The sequence below is a fragment of the Rhododendron vialii genome, chromosome 10a (genome assembly GCF_030253575.1).
Source record: "Rhododendron vialii isolate Sample 1 chromosome 10a, ASM3025357v1".
Classification (NCBI taxonomy): Eukaryota; Viridiplantae; Streptophyta; class Magnoliopsida; order Ericales; family Ericaceae; genus Rhododendron; species Rhododendron vialii.
This window is the reverse complement of record NC_080566.1, coordinates 14,245,511-14,265,418: the sequence shown is the minus strand read 5'-3', so window position 1 is coordinate 14,265,418 and position 19,908 is coordinate 14,245,511. Positions and strand designations below refer to the sequence as shown.

General features: G+C 39.9%; 2 protein-coding genes across 2 annotated transcripts; one reads left to right on the top strand and one right to left on the bottom strand.

Moving 5' to 3' along the window:
- The first annotated feature begins 401 nt into the window (after nucleotides 1–401).
- Nucleotides 402–9,360, top strand: LOC131304711 (uncharacterized). Its single transcript, XM_058332051.1, has 7 exons — nucleotides 402–1,325; nucleotides 3,317–3,356; nucleotides 5,141–5,211; nucleotides 5,746–5,840; nucleotides 7,483–7,550; nucleotides 8,285–8,395; nucleotides 8,924–9,360. The coding sequence occupies exons 1-7, from the start codon at nucleotides 1,109–1,111 to the stop codon at nucleotides 9,054–9,056; spliced, it is 735 nt and encodes a 244-aa protein (XP_058188034.1). The 5' UTR covers nucleotides 402–1,108; the 3' UTR covers nucleotides 9,057–9,360.
- A 3,406-nt stretch (nucleotides 9,361–12,766) lies between these two features.
- LOC131304138 (xyloglucan galactosyltransferase XLT2-like) lies at nucleotides 12,767–15,332 on the bottom strand. The gene is made up of 2 exons (XM_058331265.1): nucleotides 14,638–15,332; nucleotides 12,767–14,041 (listed from the first exon to the last, which is right to left on the bottom strand). Exons 1-2 carry the CDS (start codon nucleotides 15,231–15,233, stop codon nucleotides 13,138–13,140), a joined length of 1,500 nt encoding a protein of 499 aa, XP_058187248.1. The 5' UTR covers nucleotides 15,234–15,332; the 3' UTR covers nucleotides 12,767–13,137.
- Between the last annotated feature and the right edge of the window lie 4,576 nt (nucleotides 15,333–19,908).

Genomic DNA, 19,908 nt, shown 5'->3' with positions numbered 1-19,908 from the left:
TATGGGATTTGAATGGAAAGGGTAATTTTGTCAGGCACTATTTCCCTTTTTAAATGTAGTGGACTTTATGCCTTATCAAATACATATTAGTGGACCTAGTGGGTTAGAAACTTGATCAGTGAACTTAGTAGGTTAGAAACTTGATCAGTAGACCTAGTGGGTTAGAAACATGAAATAGTGGACCCTAGGCCAATTTTTTATATTTTGAAGTTATGGAAATTGAATAATGCTAGGGATCCCAACCTTTGGTGCCCGATTTGGTCCCGACGTAGACGTGGCGGGTGAGCTCCACGTCAGCTGCTGTTAAAAAAAAAAAAAAAAACCTCCGCCGCAGACCAAATCTGGAACCTAGAGAGAGAGAGAGAGAGAGAGAGAGAGGAGGAGGAGGAGGACCTCCGGCTACACCCACCACCACCGGCGACTCCCACAACCACCGGCGATCATAAAGAATCACTCATCGCCGACGCCCAGTCCAAGAATCGGCGACGGCGGCACACCTCCAATCTCGACAATGAATTCGACACAGAGGCCCTCATCGCGATATCGACGGCGTCATCTGGGGATTTCTCGCATGCATGGAGGATTCAGAGGCCATTGACGGCGGCGAAGGAGGAGATCAGCTCCGGAAACTGTATGTTCCTCCGACGTCATTTCTTCGGCGGGGTTCGGTTTGAACGTTGGGTGGTGGTTTGGAATTGGCGTTGATTTGTGGGGCAAAGACGGGGTTTTCGGCAGCGGTGGAGAGGGGTGGTTTTAGCAGAGGCTTTCCTCACCGGAGTTTCTGAGCTTTTGGGTTGGTTCTGATCGATTTGTAATGGGGTTATTCTGATCGATTAATAGTGTAGCGAAGGGTTGGTCGCCGGTTGTTGTGGGAGTCGCCGGAGGTGCTCCTCCTCCTCCTCTCTCTTTCTTTAGGTTCCAGATTCGGTTTGGGGCGGAGGGTTTTTTTTTTGGGGTTACAGCTGCTGACGTGCATGGGGCCCACCTGCCACGTCAGCGTCGGGACCAGGTCGGGATCCCTAGCATTATTGATTGAGGTTTTCCCAATCCCAAATTAGATAAGACCAACCGCGTCTCTCTCCTCTCGTGAAGCTTAAAAATCTGGTAAATGTATGGTCGGGCGATGGCGATAACCACCAACTGTGCCTTGTACTCAACCACCCACCAGTCGTCTCAGGCGCCATATCTGAAGAAATTACATCCCATCAAAGGGAGATGGTGTGCAACATCTTTATTACACTACAAGAAAAATGGGGAGACAAGTAGTGGTAGAAGGTTGGTCTCCATCTCCCTGGTTTTCCTCCATTGGCTCTCTCTCCCTCATCGTAAGTATCATCGCCCTTCTTTTTACCCCTCCGTCTATCTATCTCCCCGTGCCTCTATAAAGAGTTCTCTCCCTCTCTCTGGTTCATAATGTGTTTGGTTTTTGTCCAGTCACTTGCAGTTTAATGTCATGTTTTACTGCCAATTAGGAAAAGTACATAACCAACTTGGGCTGGCTCAGTCGGCCACCCTTGTACACTTCTATTAGTTCTGTAGAGGAGTTCAGGGGTCGATCCTTGCGGAAAGCAAAGATTGATTACTTCTTCCCTCGAATGTGGCTTATTTATTTAGTTATTTGTTCTCTTAATGGGTTTTCAGTTGGGTTTTGTATGATTGAGGTCTCATGTTCCGTTTTATGTAATTCAAATTTTTGTATTCTTCTACCGCTTGTGGTATAAAAAAACGAAAAAAATAGGAGAAGTTATTGACAACAAATAATAAGGTATTACATTATGTACAAAATGTGCATGTGACACTCTTTAATCTTTTAGTGGATGAGCCCATCCATGTATTGCATCGTGTATTGAAGTGGTAGTGCCATGATGTACATTTTGTACGCTTCTTCGTAAACTATTTATTGCATTGAACATTGAAGTGGTAATGCCATGATGTACATTTTGTACACTTCTTCGTAAACTATTTAGTGCCCGTAGCATTGCTCGCCCAATTACCAGTGAGGTGATGTTTTGGTATCCGACTAATGGGGATGAATCCCATCATCCACTAGTGTGTATGGACACTGAAATTGATAGTCAAGTTGGCGAGGGTCGAACCCTAAACCAGGAGCTTCAGGCCGGGGGCCCTGCGCCAACCTTTGGGGTTAAGTGAGGGGATATATGGGACATGAACACAACACGGACACGCTGTTTCTTCGAAATTTAGGTGGACACTGTGGTGGGCCAAGTCCGCCTAGCCTTAGGCCTGACATCACGGGTGAGTCAGGTGACCCATTTTCTGGGGCTTGCTTGGGCCGGACGCACATGCGCTGCATGGTCCAATCGTCCCCTAAGGTCTGCATAGTGAACCCACTTGGGAAACCCAACTGGGCCGAGAGGTTCATGACTGACCTGTGTAGATGACTCAGCAGCCCAGTTTGCTTGTACCTGGTGCCTCGGTGACACGTTCTGGACACGTTTGTTCGGCCACATGCACACCGAGCGTCATGCATGACGTCACCACCTAATACAATTACGGGTGACGTTAGGGGCAAGTACACTTTTTCTATAAAAGACTAAGGGAGAAACCCTAATAAGGTACGCCATTCTAGATTCTCTCTGAGTGTCTAACTTTGGCTTCAGAGTGCCCTCTGGCTAAATCCATCCTGGTGGCACAAACCGGTTCCTTGTTTTGCACTTGCTCAAAGGAGGAGGAGACCGCCCCACAGACACATTACTGCATTGTGGACACGTCGTAGATAAGATATATTATTATTGTAGCTGTATCTTACTAACTTACAGAATAATAAAAATATCATTTGTATAATTGTATCAAATGGAGATACAAAAAAGTGCAAGTACTAAATACTGTTGTCTGTTAACATTATGAGATACAAACCAACAGTCATAATATTACTACTCATGAACTAAAAGTCCATCAATACTTTGACTATTCGCCAATCTTTAAAAATTGTATTTTACCTTCCTAATGTGTGTTATGTGTCCCCCAAAGGGTCCCCAAGTGTGTCCTAGAGATGTGTCTGACTAAACAAAATTTAATGACAAAGGAGTGGACATATGTTTAGATGTGACACATGTCTAGAGAGTTTCATGTTGTGTCCTTGTCCGCTATGACAGATATGTAAGGGCTATAAACGTGTCCATGCTTCTTAATACTTGATTAATAGTGATGAAACTACCAATACCACTTCTGTAAAATAGTACTAAAGTGCTACTGGATCTTTATGTTTTGTAGCTGAGAATGAACTTCATCCCATTAATTGCTGGCTAATCAGACGTTGCCTCAGAGTAACTCCTTTTTTGTTATTGACGTACAGATGCTGTTGCTGGCAGCATTTTGGACAAGTATGTGAAAAGGTAATGAATAAATCACATCTTTTTACATGTTTAAGTTGATGGACTTCAACAAATATGAAAAAATGCAGCTTATACTGTTGTAACTTTCAATTGCTGGTAACCCAAGTTGAGCTGTGATAAGCGCAAAGCAAATGAAGTGCTTGACCCCTCTGGTTGCATTAGGTGTGGGACATGACTACTTGGGTCCAAAGCCTTGGATAACCTCTGTTAAAGCATCCAACTCTAAACCAATTGGCAAGAAGTGGAGAGGCCGCCCAGGCTTATATATACTAGGTTTGGAGGAGATAATTAACCGATGTGGGATAAATTCCAACACTCCCCCGCACGTGCGACCCCCGACTCGCACGTGGAGAGGTAAACAAAGGATCCGGAACGCACGGATCACAACGAAATAAGGTGCAACTACGGCACAGACAAAGGGGAAAAGCCTCCGAAAACCTAGCTTTGATATCATGTTAAAGCATCCAACTCCAAACCAATTGGCAAGGAGTGGAGAGGCCGCCCAGGCATATATACTAGGTTTGGAGGAGATAATTAACCGATGTGGGATAAATTCCAACAACCTCATTACCAAAAAAAAAAATGAAAAATGATATCCCCAATCAGTATAAACGGTTTGAAAGTCTTTGAGAGTTCACTCTGCAAATCATTTTGTGTTGCTTACCCCTATGTGATCGCCAAATGTAGCTTGTAATGGATGCATTATGTTCATCTTTCAATGAACATAACCTCAATCACCTTACTTTCATTTTCTACGCTTTTGTCTTTGCTCCGACAATTATGACCAGCCCAAAATTATGGTTTAGTTTCTTTTCCACACTGGTACTATGATGCCCTCCATCATTTAAGAGGTAAAAATACTGTATTCTATATATTTCTACATATTTTTCATTGGAGATTGTAGACAAACCAATTTGGCTTCGTAGATGTCTAAGCCCGCCTCGGGCGACCCCAATAATGAAGCTAGTTATACAGGTTGCAAGGCAAGGTTCTGGCAGAAGCACTAGTTGTTAGGGAGTGACTTGGAGTAGCGGACATAGAGACCAAAGCACTTGGGAAGCACTTTAAAAGCACTCTTCAAATCTTGAAGAGGCGGCCACCATTTCCATGGCACGGCCACGTGATCGTGATGGTCCAACGACCCCAAGTTGGGGTGCCCACTTGATGAGAGGTCCTACTGGTCTGCATGCCTGCGGTCACTTGAGTAGGATTTTCCACCACCCCATGATGTGGCGGCCGCTTATCTCAATAATGGAGTTGCGGGATCGATGCCCATAATAGTGCCCATGCTAGCCCTCATCCCAAGCTCTTCAAGAGTTATCAAGTTGAGTGTATCGGGTCATTTTTGTGCGTCCTCGACATATATGGGCTCCAAAATACTTCCTATTTATTTTATTTGTTTAACAGTGGTGGATTATCTTCAATCCCCTATAAATAGGAGCCTAGTTCTCTTAGAAAATTGCCGTATAAACACCCCAAAATTCCATGGGAATCCCACACACACCGGGAGAGAAATGTAGGCAATATTTTGAAAGAATAAGCACAGGAATTGTGAGCACAACTTTGAGAGCGCTCAGGCCCACTCCCATTATTCGTGGGGAGTCCAGAAATCTAACTGAAGTTCTGCCAGAATCAAGACAAACAGCCATGGCGAATCTAACTCCCAAGTTCTAGCTGAGGGATCCGAGGTAGGATGGCCTCGCAGTCATCCAAACTTCCCATTTTATTGTACTTTTGTTGAAAATTTATATTGTTGCTAATCCTTCTCAATATGTGTTTACTAGAAAAAAGCTGGATCCTCTAGAGGCTTATATACCAGCTGTGATATTGACCCAGTTGCAGATCGAAGATTTAGGTATTTCTTCCTCCCTTGCTTCCCCATTTTCTTGCACAAAGAAGTTTTCTATTAGGAATTATAGCTTGGTGTGTCATGTTTTCAGCCTTCCGTTCATATCATTGTACAAGTAAGTTGATTTTAATTTGTTACTTGCTTCAAAGCTCCATGCACATACACAAGTATTACATCATACAGCGAATTCAAATGTGAAAAACATTAATCAGTAATCATCTCATGTCCTATCCCGATTATGGTACCAAATAGCAGTGTCGTGAGGTCAATGGAAGTCCAAATCAAGTAGACATTCAACTAGAGTGTTGGATATTTTAGAAAATGTCAGCATGTTTTCTGCTCCTATATATGAGGTAACCTGATATTCCTTAAATAACTGAGCATGATAGTTACAAACGTTATGGGGGACATGTTGAGATGCCTTTGCTTTTTATTTTTTCTTGTGCATTACAAGTAGGGAATGCATGCGTGCTTAAGATTTCTAGGAGAAAAGACATTGGGTATTGATATTTATGCGTGATTTTTTCCTTCATAATTCAGGAAAAACTCTGGAAGTTGATCAACCTCAATATACTTCATGTCGGAATTTATTGCGTTCTGGCCCTGCAGCATCTCTGCGCGTTAATATTCGGGCAGTAAGTTGACGTTTCATCGGAATGGTTTCTCATGGTTTGCTATAAATAAAATCGGCTCTGTTTCTCGTTATGATATATTATGGCAAAATCTTTTTTCACTTCAGCTGATTAAGCTCATCAATTTTAGATGGTCGAGACCCTTTAAAACCTTTGGTTTCTGAGAGCAAAGTTTTATTATCGTGCAGAGAAGATTAAAGTTTTGAGCATTATCTTTCACTTTATACATCAGTTCTTTTGATAACTGTTGGTGTATATGGGTTAGAAGACTAGTTGATTATTTCAAAAAAAATTCATCATTTTACCAAGAAAACGAGGTTTGATTGAGGGAACTTGGGTTGACACAAGAAATTATGCCAAAAATCATGATCTTGGCAAGAACAAATGTTCAAAAATAAAAAACGGGCTGGACTGGCTATTTTGACTGGTTGAATTGTTGACCATGATATGGTCTGAATTAACCAGACTGAGAACCACTAAAATTTAAGAACCATCTTCTATTTTGAAAACCGCTCAAAAGAAGCGTTCGACCCAGCAAACCGTGTGAAACGTTCACGGGCCAACCGAACCAGTAGCTGCAAAAATTTAAATAATTGGATGCGAATTTATTAATTCGGCTTTGGTGCTTGAGCTGACAAATGTTGACCAACTGTCCGTGCCTTCTTGGGACCCATGGCACGGCAGCGCAGCTTTACAGGTAGCCTCCAAAATGATGGATTGCTGTGTTATGGTTTTATGACTGCTAGGTTTGCCTCCACTTTTTACTCCCAGTTGCTAGGTTTGCCTCCACTTTTTACTCCCAACCGATTTGGGATTCACTGAAAGAGTAGAACTTGCCTTTCTTGAAGAATACTTCAATCCCTCCTCTTTCACTGCAAAATAATGAGGGCTATATGCATTTCAAACATTTCTCATGCATATATTCTTTTTCTAGTTTCGTTTTATTTATTTTTATATTATTACTATTTGTTACATAATTGTGACATCATGGTTCGATTTTGGTTCGATTGCGTTGAACTGGTGACCCTTCTATCTGGTCCCTTTTCCGGTTTGCTCATCGGTCTGGTTTCCAAAACATAGCCTGAAACTTGGTATTTGAGCTAGAATAATGCTTGCATTAAGAAGTTGGAATATTTTTAATTCTGGAAACGACAACCTTTGCATAGGAAAAGACACTTGATGTTTTCTAATCTTGTGATACCTTAACGGTACAAGAATGAAAAGGAAGACAAACTGCTATGCCTACTGAGAGCAGTACTGTTCGATGTATGCCAGTGTTCCTCCTTGGTTTGGGTAAGCTCCTGAGTATTATGGAGGGGAATGTAACCGGTGATAAACAAACAAGACCTTAGTTCTTTTTCATTTGGTGTGAGGAGTATTCCAGTCCTCCAGAATTTGAGCTCAGAATTTCCTGTTTAATGGTTCAAAGGTCAGGATTCTTTCCTAGTGGTGAGTTTTCAGTGCCACAAACAGCTAATCTTTCTCTAATTTAGTAGGTATCAAACCGCATTATTCATGTTTGGTGTCAAGTTGGAATCTACATGGAAATAGACTACTTAAATTACCATTGTTCAGGCTTACCAACATTTCCTTTATGGCAACTTCAGATTTGTTGTCTCTGTAATTTTCGAACTTTGAATTACAGGTAGCACAATATGCATCTGACAGCGGTAATGGAAAAACTGCTTTCCAGAGTGTTGATCAATGCATAAGGTACTATTTTAGCCAATAGCCAGGTTAAATGTCATCACCCATGGATGCACTTGATAGATTTAGTGGATTTCGAAAAATCTTTTACGCAAGTACTTTAAGTTTTAGTTTTCAATACAGCTTTAAACTATGAAGCATCTACACCTTCCCAAAAACATAACTATGTCAGACACTTTTTGACATCGCCACTCTCTGGATACTCTTTTGACATGTTTTCGACATTCTAATTGGAAGTTTACTATTTTTTCGTTTGTTATTTATTTGGACTCAGTGAGACACGCTCGGAGCACACTAGGACACTCTAGGGACACTTGTCGTTGGGGGTGTCAAACAAGCAGGAATGTTGCGGAAGTCTTCTTCTGTATGATTGATAGTCGTAGATAGATTATGATGACATATGCATTGATTAAACTCTTTTTTGTTTGAAAACTTCCTAGATAATACAATGATGAATCAGAGTAAAGTGTATGACAAATAAAAGCAATATGGTGTTCATGTTATAATTAGAGCCTTAAATTTTTATCTTTCATAATTTTTGTTTAAATATCCTGTACAAGATGTAAAACATTAATAATCTCTCTTTAAATCATCCCCAACCTGTCATGTCCAATGTCCGTATCGCTGCTACTTAGGTTTTAACCAACTCAACTCCCATAACCAATCGTCCTAAACATTTGTAGTATGACGTACTGACATTGTTGTCAAGCCAACTATCATTACCACATTTCTTTTTTCAGAGCCTTAGAAGAACTTGATTCTTTGCTCCTGAATGCATCAAGGAATGATCCAGGAGCCTCGGTCAAATCTATGAAGGCACAGATTGGTGTTGCTGTTGGTGCATTGGACAGGTAACGATCTACATTTCAATTATAAGGATGTACATTTTTAATCCCCATTTTTGTTTTCCTTCTGACATAAGGAAATACAAATTGATTTACAACTCATCTATATGAATTCTTTTCAATAATAAATCCTTGTTGATTTTAATTATGACAACAATTATGAGGATATGTAAACCCTGGAATAGCAATTGTTACACAGAAAATTAGTGGGCTTCAGTTTTTGCTCAAGTACATTGAATGAAAAGTCGAAACTTGGATAGAGCATGGCTTGCGCTGCCCTGAATAGAACAACGATAAGGAGGAAGAAGGATCGGTATTCAATAGCTTTGTCTCCCCAATCAAAAAGATAGCTATGTCTTCACATGTTTAATAAATACAACCCCTCTTCTACACTTCACAATCATATTCTGTACCTCTCTTCTCTGTAAATCATTTTTTTTATGAAAGTACACCTCTCTTCTATATTGTTTCTTATTTTTTGATCACCCTCGCATTGTTACCATAGCTGAAAGTTAGATACATTTCCTTCCACAGCCTCCTCAAAACCGTTCCTTCTGATGTGCTAGACAAAGGTAAGGCTATTGCTGATGCGTATAGGGTACCGGAAGAGGATACAACTCCCGGGAATTTGGACCCAGAACTAAAGCAATTGGAATCAATACTATGAGTTATTAAATGATGTAGTGTATCTTCGTTCTTGTTGAGCAGAAACTCTCCGCATACTATGGTTATTCTTCTACCAAAGACAGAAAAGGGAAAACATACTATAAGGAAAAAGTTTTTGCACTTATTTTTTGGTCAATAAATATTCTTAGTGTAATTTTTGTAGTGAGGCCACTTCTATTTTTTCCCCACCCTCGGCAGGTTTGCATGCTTGCCTATGTGCATATTCCTTTTCATGTTGCACCCTTTTGTAAACAATCATTGGGAAGAGGATGGTGAATGGGAAGTTGCATTCATATTGCATTTTTTGAACATAGACATTCAATTTCTCTACTCCTATTTAGGGATTCTAACATACAATTGTGAGGCAAATGTGATACGAAGCATATCCATGATGCTACGGTTGGAGATTGAGTCAGTAGAGAAAAGGGAAGAGGTGGAAATGCCGAAAAGCAAAACCATAAGGCTGTTCAGTTGTAAAGAAAGGAAAAGTACGGGAATGTCTGACTTTCGTGCATTTTTTGGGGTTAAGTACATGAGAAACACATTTCTAACTTTCCCACTAGGATTAGTTTTTTCTCGAAACTCATTCTACAAAAAACACAAGAATTTGCAAGGAATCTTGTTTTTGCATTAGTTTCTTGTACAATTAACCTATTGCTTTTTAATTTTTTCACAATTTTTTTTTAATCTAATGGACACAAGTAGAAAAATACGTTTCATTTTCTTTACTTCCCTTCACAAAAATTTTTTGACAACAAATTTACTGCACTAAATGTATGACAAGTGAAAAGATCACAAGGTTCTTCATATCCCATTCGTTTGGTGTCTAAGAGCATCTCCAACGCCTTGCCAAAGTGGATGACCTACCCTTTTTTTTTTTTGGCTCCCTTCCCATTTTCAGCCCCTCCAATCATCTACTCCAACGGGGAGCCATTTCACCTGCCAAATTTGGGCCGAGCCATTTTTCCAGACAAATTTGGCTGAAAATGGGCCATGCCATTTCTTCCACGTCAGCTTTCCGTCCCCATTTTCAACTACCAAACTGAACAAAGCAAATAAAAATCAAAAGGTCAATACCCAATTTTTGGCAAACAAAAAGATTTAAAAAAATAAAGATTGGGAAAATTATTATTTTTAGTATCTCTCAAAAAATCAATAAACTGAAAACAAGAACCATAGCCAGATCGTTGCTCTATTCGTTAATTCTCCAATTCCCGGACGGATATCACTTATGCTCCCAAAAGTTATCGGAGAACGCATGTGATAAGAGACAAATTGGAGAGAGAAAGAGATACTAGACTGGTCAGCTTTTTCCCCTAACGGCCAAAACTGCTCGAGAGCAACGGTTTCGATAGATAAACTGGTGTCCAGTCAAATTTAATGCATACGTGGAGCAAATCTCGTGGGATGTTTTGTTTGGTGGGATAGAGATCTATGGTGTCAAAGACTTTTAATAGTAAGACTGAATCGGACATGAATCTCGTGATTTCTTCATGTGGCGAGCCCACTTCAGCTGTTCATTGGAAAAACAATAACTTGTCCTTCTGCTGGCTGTGCCGTGCCATCTTTCACCAAGGATTTGTGCGTTGCTGGCTACATTTATTTTGCCCATCTTTAAAGTGGAGTGAAAACAATTGAACTTCTTTTCCGTAGGCCCCGGACTTTAGTCCTATGTATAGGGAATTTTCAACAAAATCGCTTGTACAGGATGCATCTCTCCTCTTTCATGGTGTCTTGGGCTAGCTCTCAAAGTACTAGTTATTGTGCGCAGTCTCTCTCTCTCTCTCACGCATTCACTCTCTAAAAAAGAAGAGGTGGCCTCGATATCTCTATTGCTTTTGTACTATGGTTATTTTTTCGCTATATTAAAAAAAAAGGGGTAAAATTCCTTGACACCCTTCGGGGTTTTCCTTTATGACATATATCCCATTCACGCACAGGCGATGCCATAGCCAACATAGTGGGGTCGGCTAACCCACGGGAAGAGATGGAAATAATACTAATATTGTGCTATACATTTATGTTGGTCAAGAAATGACAAAAAAAATTGGTTGATGACCCCATCCTAGCTTATATGCAAACTAAAAGGTACTTAGAGATGGAGTATTACTCAAAGTGTTTGTGCACGGTTACGTACACCTTATTAATTTTTGAGAACTCAATCTCACTGTTTACTAGTAAGGAGTCTGATTAAAGTTAAGGTCATGCCCTATAATCTGTATAAACTGGCCCGTAAAAGTTGATATATAATATTTAGGAGGATTCGGACCTGAGACCTTAAGATCGATATCGTTTTCCTATCCATTTGTTTGAGACCAATTTAATCATTTAGCATATTATTTGAGAGCTATTAATTTTTTTGGTTAAGAGCTAATTTTGAATCGAATTTTTCAAAGAATCCTTTAAAAATTGAATTGACTTATTATTAACAATTATAGACTTTGGTTGTATGTAATGTTGAACTCGAGAAAGTTTTTTGACCCTTGAAACAATATTCCTAGAGTCGCCACTGCATTCACGTACTGGGAATAACTATAAACCTGCTGCGGTTTCTATATTCATTTTAATGACTCTCAATCACTAATTCTTCGACCAAAAATGTGGTGTAATTAATGAAAAGTGATTTGTGTTCACAAGTCACCTTTTTTCATAATAAAATAAACAATAGTAGAAAGCTCACAATTTTTAATTTGTTGGACTCAAAATATAAATTTCCATTTAAACCAAAATAGTTCTTTCAATGAGTGAAAAAGAAAGGCTAGTAATAAAATTTATCATTTTTTATAATCAAAACAGCTCTTCCAACGAGTGAGAAAATTCATTTTGTTTCACTTAAAAAAAGTAAGAGTCGATCAATTTTCTTCTTTTTGTTTTTTTTTTAATCAGAAAGTGTGAATTTTCAGATATAGTCGATTTGATTCATTCCATCACATGTTTGGATAAAAAATTGTTGATTTAAGGCATCGGTGAAATGCACATAAAAACCACGAGATGTTCATACGTGGAGGTTTCTATCATTAAAAAAATTATCATGCAATCTAAGTGAAATTTACCATAAAAACAACAGTCAAGGCACACGGTACGAAAAACTAGAGAAGAAATTCAATGACCCCGAGGGCAAGGTTGTGGACGAATTTGGAACATACATTAGTGTGGAATCTACTACGAGGAATGCTATATACACTACACATTTTCACTACATCATCCACTACATTCTTTATGGGACTCATTTCGGGTCCAACAAAAAATACAAAAAAATATTCATAAATTTTAAAATAATATTTTAGGGGGCCCTGCAAAAAATCAGCTTTAACCGGTATCGGTAAGTATTATTTCTAAATTTATAGGAGTGAAAATGCTCAACTGCGTAGTTTCGAACATACGAACCCAGAAATAATATTTATCGATACCCGTTAGAGCTGATTTTTTACAGGGCCCCCTAAAATATTATTTTAAAATTTATAGATATTTTTCTGTATTTTTTATTGAACCCGAAATGAGTCCCATAAAAAATGTAGTGGATGATGTAGTAAAAATGTGTAGTGTATGTAGCATTCCTCCTATTATTTTAAAATTTATAGATATTTTTTTGTATTTTTTATTGAACCCGAAATGAGTCCCATAAAGAATGTAGTGGATGATGTAGTAAAAATGTGTAGTGTATGTAACATTCCTCCCTACTATTATATGTGTAGACCCCACACCAAAAAATGGTCCAGATTAATGCTTAACCTTACCCAAAGGCATTGAACAATTTCTCACGAAAACCGTGACACATGAACAAAATTCTGACAATTCTTATGACAGGCACAATTATTGGATTACTTCGATAAATTCTTTAATCACGCCAGAATAAATCCAATCAACACGAGTTGAGCTTTCCTCAAATATCTGGGAAATAGATAGACCCCCGCAATATCCTCCGCAAAAGCCGTCCAACAAAGCAAAGCAAGCAAAATCTCACCTTTAATTTAGGCGGATTTTGCTCTAAACGTCACTTTTGACTCTCTTTTGACCACAATCTCGTATTGAACCAGACTCGTTCTCGACTCAGCTGTAAACCCACCCCACCAGGGCTCGACTCAGAGTATCCTACCCAAACTTGAATCACTCAGTGAGGAATTTGCTTTTCCCTCCTGGGTTTTGGTTCCACGCCCGGATCTGCTCTCTCTTGCCACCCTGAACCGGTTCAGCACCCCGTTAACTGCGATATCGAAAGCGTCTCTACTCCGGCTCCCCAGCCCCTCGCTTGGTTTCGCATACACAAATCTCGGAATAGAATCGATCACTTTCTCTCTCATCCTCCTCACGTCTTCCTTGCTGTACCCCTCCAAAATACTCCTTATCGACCGCCCATTCACGATGTCGCGCGGCTCGATGTAAACCGAGTAGCTCTCCGGTTCGCCCGGCAGAAACCACTTGTACTGCGTGTAGGCGGTTCGGAACCAGAAAAAGACGGGTATCGAGCCGGCCAACATGCAGTCGAACACGGACCGCCTAGTGTACGAGTCCCCCTTGGGCTGCAAGCAGAAGTCCGAGTCGAGAAACGTCTCCAGGTTCGACGTCCTCCCGTTGGCGCACTCGGCCCTGGCGCAGTCCACGACCCGGCACGAGCCCGACTCGTTCCGGCACTGGCTCATCAAAGCCGCCCTGATGTCGTCCTTTATGTCGGCACGTGCGGCACCGACAAAGCAGAACAGGCTCGTGCGGTTCCTGTTCCTGACGAACCCTTGCCAGTTGACGACGTCGGATATCGAGCTGGGGTGGAATCCGGTGGGGTAAGGCACACCGACATCGTTGTCGTCCCGCGGGGCCCGCTCGACGATGAGACGAGTGACACGCCTCATCGCCGGCATGTTTAGCAGACTCGACCCCCAGTCATAACTCGGGTCATCCAACCGCCTGAAATCCCACGTGATCCGACCCAGCGTAATGAAGTGATCAGCACCGTTAGATCTCCGCCAAAACGATTGTTTCCGGACCCACCTGCAGGACCGACGCAGAGGGTTATATAATTGATGTATAATTAAATTTAATATTTGGGAATTCAATAAAACAAAAAAAAAACAGAGGAAGGGATATTTTAATTCTTTGTTTCCCCTTGGCAACAAACATGCGTGAATCATTTCACAAAATATGTGTCGAACTTTAAAATTCGCTGTAAAAAACACAACCAAATCTATTAATATTACATGCATATACGATCAAAATAATCCCAAGTGTAATGCATATTCTACAAAACTCCTGGTCAAGTTGGGCCGACGAACGCATATAATTCCAGCGGTTTTCAACTGAAAATTATATATTATATCCTTTGTTTCATTTTGTTTGCTCACGATTTCATTTTGGGTTGTCACAAATTGTTCGCGATTCTTCACGATTAGGGCAAAATTGAGCAAAAATTAAAGGGTGTATTTGGAAACCCAAACATTTTTCAATCAAAGATTTTGAGTCAATGAAATAAAAAAAATTCCGTAATAAGCAAATAAATTGATTGAGACGGATAGAGTATAACTCAAAAAAAAAAAAAAAATGCAAATGTAAATAGTGCAGTCAGACGGACTCGTCCGTTCCTTACTCACCTGATCACCAACTCGCAATCACGGTCCCTCATGGTATGATTCGCCCACAAGTACTTCCCCACCGCGAGTCCAGCGTAGAACGGGATGTAAAACGCCGCAGCAGATTCCGGCTCTAAAGTCCGACACTCGTGATTCAAGAGCCGGTTGTGAAACAAAATCTCCAGCGCGAACTGGTTGGTCCAGTACCACGCCGGGGCGACGTTCCCCGGCACGACTTGAGCGAGTTCGGCCGCAGTGGGGCCGAACCCGTCGTTCGAGACGGCACCGCAGCGCCAGCGCCAGGGGTCGGAGTCGTTGCAGGTGTCGATCAAGTCCTTGTTGAACGATGGAGGGAGGTCGTAGACGTAGATTCGGCCAAGCGGACAGTTTGCGGCGGCGGATGGCTTGGTTTTGGTGGCTGGGAAAAGGGACGCGGGTAGGGGGACAGTGCGAGTGACGAAGAGGACGAGGATTTGGACGGAGAGAACGGTGATTAGGAGCCATAGACGAGGGTGTAAGGAACAGTGGGCTTGAATTGAGTTGAGGGGTTTAGGGAGGTCAGGGTTTTTGGGGGTTTGACGGGTAGGAGAGAGATGGCCGGGAAATGGAAGCACCATTGGAGAGAGAGAGAGAGAGAGAGAGAAAGAGAGATGTAGAGGTGTGGTAGAAGGTAAAGTTTATAGTCACATTTTATTTTGTACTGTATATAGTTTGGCGTGAATACATGTTTCAAGGAAATACTCTAGTACTTAATACTTTTACTAAAAAAATAATTGTAGATGTTGCTTTTACATATTTTTATGTTTTTTTCTGAAATTTTGCAACTTTAGTGTCAGCGACTCAGAGATAAAGGAAGCAGCATATCGAGATGATCAGAAATGAATATAACGGACAATAAAAATTAAAATAATGGAAGTAACAAATAAGAATAGATAGTATATTTGCTGGAAAATTTACAATTAACTAATTTTTTTATCAAAAAAATAACGTTTCATTAAGAAGAAATGAGGAAGGAAATTCCATACATCTAATTGGAACAAAGCCCAAACACACTAAAAAAATAAAGTCTTGAACAACTGTGGGTCAAAAGTCCAGATATTACAATAAGTGCAAAAAAATAAACTCAATCCGCCAAGGTGGGTTAGGCCTAGCCCAAGAAATCCAAATTAAATCCCTAGCCCTTTGAAACAATTTCTAACACTGCCTCGCTACCATCGTCATCCACCATCGCACAGCTTCAACCAAATTGAGTCGCTATAGTGTATGTTCTAGGAATGTGTGAGAAACATTTTGGAAAGTGTGTGTCAAGATACATGTATGGATTTAGGTGTCTTATATGAAAAGGGAGTTGATCTTTTTTTGTTTTTTGTTTTTTTATAAAAAGGGAGAAGATTTTATTAATCTGAGAGGCGGAAAAAAGCCTAACATTAGAGAGAAATTTCTTGGGGGTAAGGTAGTTGTCCACAGACCGAACAAACTACAAGAAAAGGCTTTCTTTGCACAAGCATGTGTAACCCTATTACAATCACTTTTGACAATACTAAATTCACACAACTGAAACGAATCCTTCAATGTTAAACAATCTTGTACCAAAACTGCGATATCAGAGGGTGGATCTTTTGATATGGAACAGCTTCGAACAATCGATATATCCAAACTGAAGCCACTTCTGATGCGACTTTTGCTTCCAATACAATTCTTCCTTCTCCCATGATTTGGCCAAATTATCCTCTAAACCTGCAATCTCTTTCAAGTGAAATTCGCGCCCGTGTGCTTCCAGTCTATCAATATCCTTCTTAATGCCATCAATCTCCTTTCTAGAATTCAGATTTTTGGATGACCTCCAGGACTTCAGAGCTAACCTGCACTTCTTAATTTTTTGGCTAATACAGTATAGCCGGGACGCCACAATATCATCTTCCCACTGAGTCTGCACAATTTGCTTAACATCGTCATATTAAAACTATCAGGCATCGAAACGAAACATGGTAACATATCGCCTGATGTTAGACTTTATGCACAAAAGCAAATCCTTATGATCGGATCCCACACATTCTAGATGTTCCACCACAGCCTGGTGATGTTGGGTACTTCAGGAGGAGGAAACCAATACTCGGTCCAAACGAGATTCAATGAAATCAATTCCACTGCGGTTATTACGCCAAGTAAATGGATAGCTACGAAAGCCCAAATCCAGCAAACCACAATCATTGATTAAAGTTTGTGTTAGAAAAATGGGTCGGTTCGGACCGGACCCAACCCACATGGGTCGTCCACATGGGTTATGTGATTGAGTTGGTTAGAAGTAGGGCTGTAAACAAACCGAATCGAGCCGAACCCTGTTAAGTTCGGCTCGGGTTTGTTAAGGTATGAGTTTGGCTTGGATTCGGCTCGAGTTCGATTTGAGCCTGAACAACTTGGCTCGAGTTCGACTCGTTAAAATTTTTCAAGGCTCGGGTTCGGCTCGGTTGGGTTCGTTAAGATACTAGTCTGGCTCGAGTTCAGCTCGGGTTCGATTCGACCTTGAACATCTTGGCTCGAGTTTGGCTCGTTAAACTCAAATGAATCGAGCCGAGCCGAATCTAAGCTCGAATTGAGCTCGTCAAGACTCAGGTTTGATTCGGCTCAGCTCATTAAACTCAAGCGAACCCAAACTCTCTCATTGATCGTATAGAATTTGGGAGAAAAATAAGTATTGAATTATATATACAACCTTAAAATTTTTTACATTTACAAATAGACCCCTATTGAATTATTAATTAAATTTAAGTATAGGTTCGCGAACCTAACCGAGCCGAATACCGTTAGGTTCAGGTTCGGCTCATTTACGGAACGAGCCTAGAATTGAGGTTCAGGTTCAGTTCGTTTAGCAAACAAATCGAACTCGAACGAGCTCTTACCGAACCGAGTCTCGAACAGTTCGCGAATGGCTCGGTTCATTTACAGCCCTAGTTAGAAGGATGAGATAGACTCCTAATTTCTATCTATTAGTAGAGTTCAAAGATAGTAGATCACCTACATCTATTAGGAGACTTTGAACTCTTGGACTTTAATCTATAAATATAGTCCTGCAGATATTTGAAGATACACACAATACAAAAGAGTTAGAGTTCCATTTCTCCTTCTTCTCTAGAAAAATTCTCCTGTCAAATATCTTCTCTCTCTAGGGTTTCCATCTAAGAACCCAAGGATCTGCAGTGTGGATATCAAGAGTCGACTCTAGTAGTCTCCTCTACCCGGCGCGAAGAGAAGACGGTGTTCGTGAACATAATCGGTGCTTGTGCGGGCCTCAGATTATGAAAAGCTTGAAGTAATTCAATTCCGTTGCGCTTCAATCGTACGTGTAAGTCTTATGTGATTTATGAGCTTTCGATCCTATAAAGTTAACATTGGTATTAGAGCCATTACGGCTCGCTCTCGCATGAATGTCATTTTTTTATTTTCCGTTTTATGTTTTCGGATGCAAATACGGATATATGATATTCAGTTAAAACAAGAAGAAAAACGGATGCAATAGTGAGAAAGTAGAATCAGATGGGGTCTTGGCTTGATGTTTTGTGATGATTTATTAAGCCTATGATAATTATGATTAAATCGGTTACGTGTGCGCCGATTGATGAGCGGCTGAGCACTGGTGGGTGCTTATTCATGCACCGTTTTTGACGTCAAGAGTCTATTGCCAAGTGTTTTTTAATCCATATTAAAGAGATTCAATTATCCTTTTTCATATGTGGCTTGTCTGCTTTTTTTAGAACAAAGTGATTTGAAGAGTTAACCTTGGGCCCCGTTTTTATTTGTTTAAGTTCCATTTGCAAGTACCTTTTGCAAGTTAAATAGTAAAATAAAGGAATTTTGCAATCAGTATTCTTTTAAAGGAACAAACTTGTTGGGCTTTGAAGGGTAATACCACTGTTGGTCTTTGTTTCGATAAAGCTATGAAAAAACTTGGCTAGTGTGACTAATATTTTTGACGAAGCGACTCCAAATCTTTGTGATTTGGTGAAACCGATTAGATGGCAAAGACTATGAGACTGATTTTCTTTTCAAGTTCTTTTTGAGACTGATATATGCAATGTATATCCTATTGCACTATTTAAAAAAAAACTTGATGTAATTAAGTTTATTATGTATTCTCTTGTTCTGATTGTTTATTGCTGCATTACAGCGCAAATAATTGTACCCTTAGTAATTGGACTTTACCCATCTTCTTAGAGGGAGAGTATGGTGGAACCATCCATACCTTTAACCCATTATGTGTTGTTGCATGTTGGCATGGATGGTCAATTGAATGGATTAATATTTGTATGCGTTTGGAAATGGGCTCTCATTGATGATAGAGACCGGAGACAAACTTATTATACGGAATAAGTGCAACACCCTCATTTGTTTTTTTATTTGTAAGGGGGTGAATTTTTGCACTTATGTTTATATAATATTTTTGCCTCCTATTCTTGCATAAAATATTAATTAGGGACTTAAAATAACTAGTCCCATTCTCTTATTGTTATATTGATTCATTGGAAATTTTGTCTAAAAATCGATTAAGAAATAATGATTTACACCATGTGTTGGAGTGATGACTACGAGCATTGCAGATTTTTTATCTCTATCCATGGTTAAAATCATCGTTTGCTTAGTAGGATTTTAGGATAAAATTATTGTAATGTTCTAAATATTTCAAATGTGCAAATAAATGTAGTTAAATGGCCTCGAAGACTATTGTTGCTGATCTTATTAAAGGAGAAAAATTGTCACGCCCTCGATTTTCAACATAATTAAGTAATACATTTCAATAAAAGAGAAACCTCGCATATCATATACGTTACCCAAAGGAGTTTCCCACCGGTTTAATTTACAAACAAGTCCTTAAGTTTAGATAATTACAACTTTAGTCAAAAGAAAATTCAGTAGTAATTAGTTACAAAATCATCTTTAACAAAATGAGATCTTCACAATGATGACGAAATAACCAGTGATGTCAGCTTCCAAAAGTCTTTTACTGTCAAGCACACAATGCATGCAATCTTTTGCCCAGTGTCTGAACCTGAAAAGAAAGATTTGGTTGAGCTACACTAGCCCAGTAGAGAATTCTAAGCTCAAGCTATATGTAATTTGAATGAATCATATATCGAGAATGAATGAGTACTGACAGATACGCCTATACTACAAATGACTACCAACAAGCTGCGAATTATTGCCTAAGAGTCCTAGACTTCACATCAATGTCACTAGCCGTTTACTTCTTTAACTAGTTATATTATTAAACTCACGTCATTCCACATTTGTCTATAA

What these genes read in the sequence shown, in the direction of transcription:
- LOC131304711 (XM_058332051.1), top strand. Translation starts at nt 1,109, where the DNA reads ATGTATGGTCGGGCGATGGCGATAACCACCAACTGTGCCTTGTACTCA. An exon ending in TTGGACAAGTATGTGAAAAG is followed by an intron (nt 3,357 to 5,140) that starts GTAATGAATAAA and finishes TGTGTTTACTAG; the next exon opens with AAAAAAGCTGGATCCTCTAG. An exon ending in TGCGCGTTAATATTCGGGCA is followed by an intron (nt 5,841 to 7,482) that starts GTAAGTTGACGT and finishes TTTGAATTACAG; the next exon opens with GTAGCACAATATGCATCTGA.
- LOC131304138 (XM_058331265.1), bottom strand. Translation starts at nt 15,233, where the DNA reads ATGGTGCTTCCATTTCCCGGCCATCTCTCTCCTACCCGTCAAACCCCC. An exon ending in GATTGCGAGTTGGTGATCAG is followed by an intron (nt 14,042 to 14,637) that starts GTGAGTAAGGAA and finishes TCGGTCCTGCAG; the next exon opens with GTGGGTCCGGAAACAATCGT.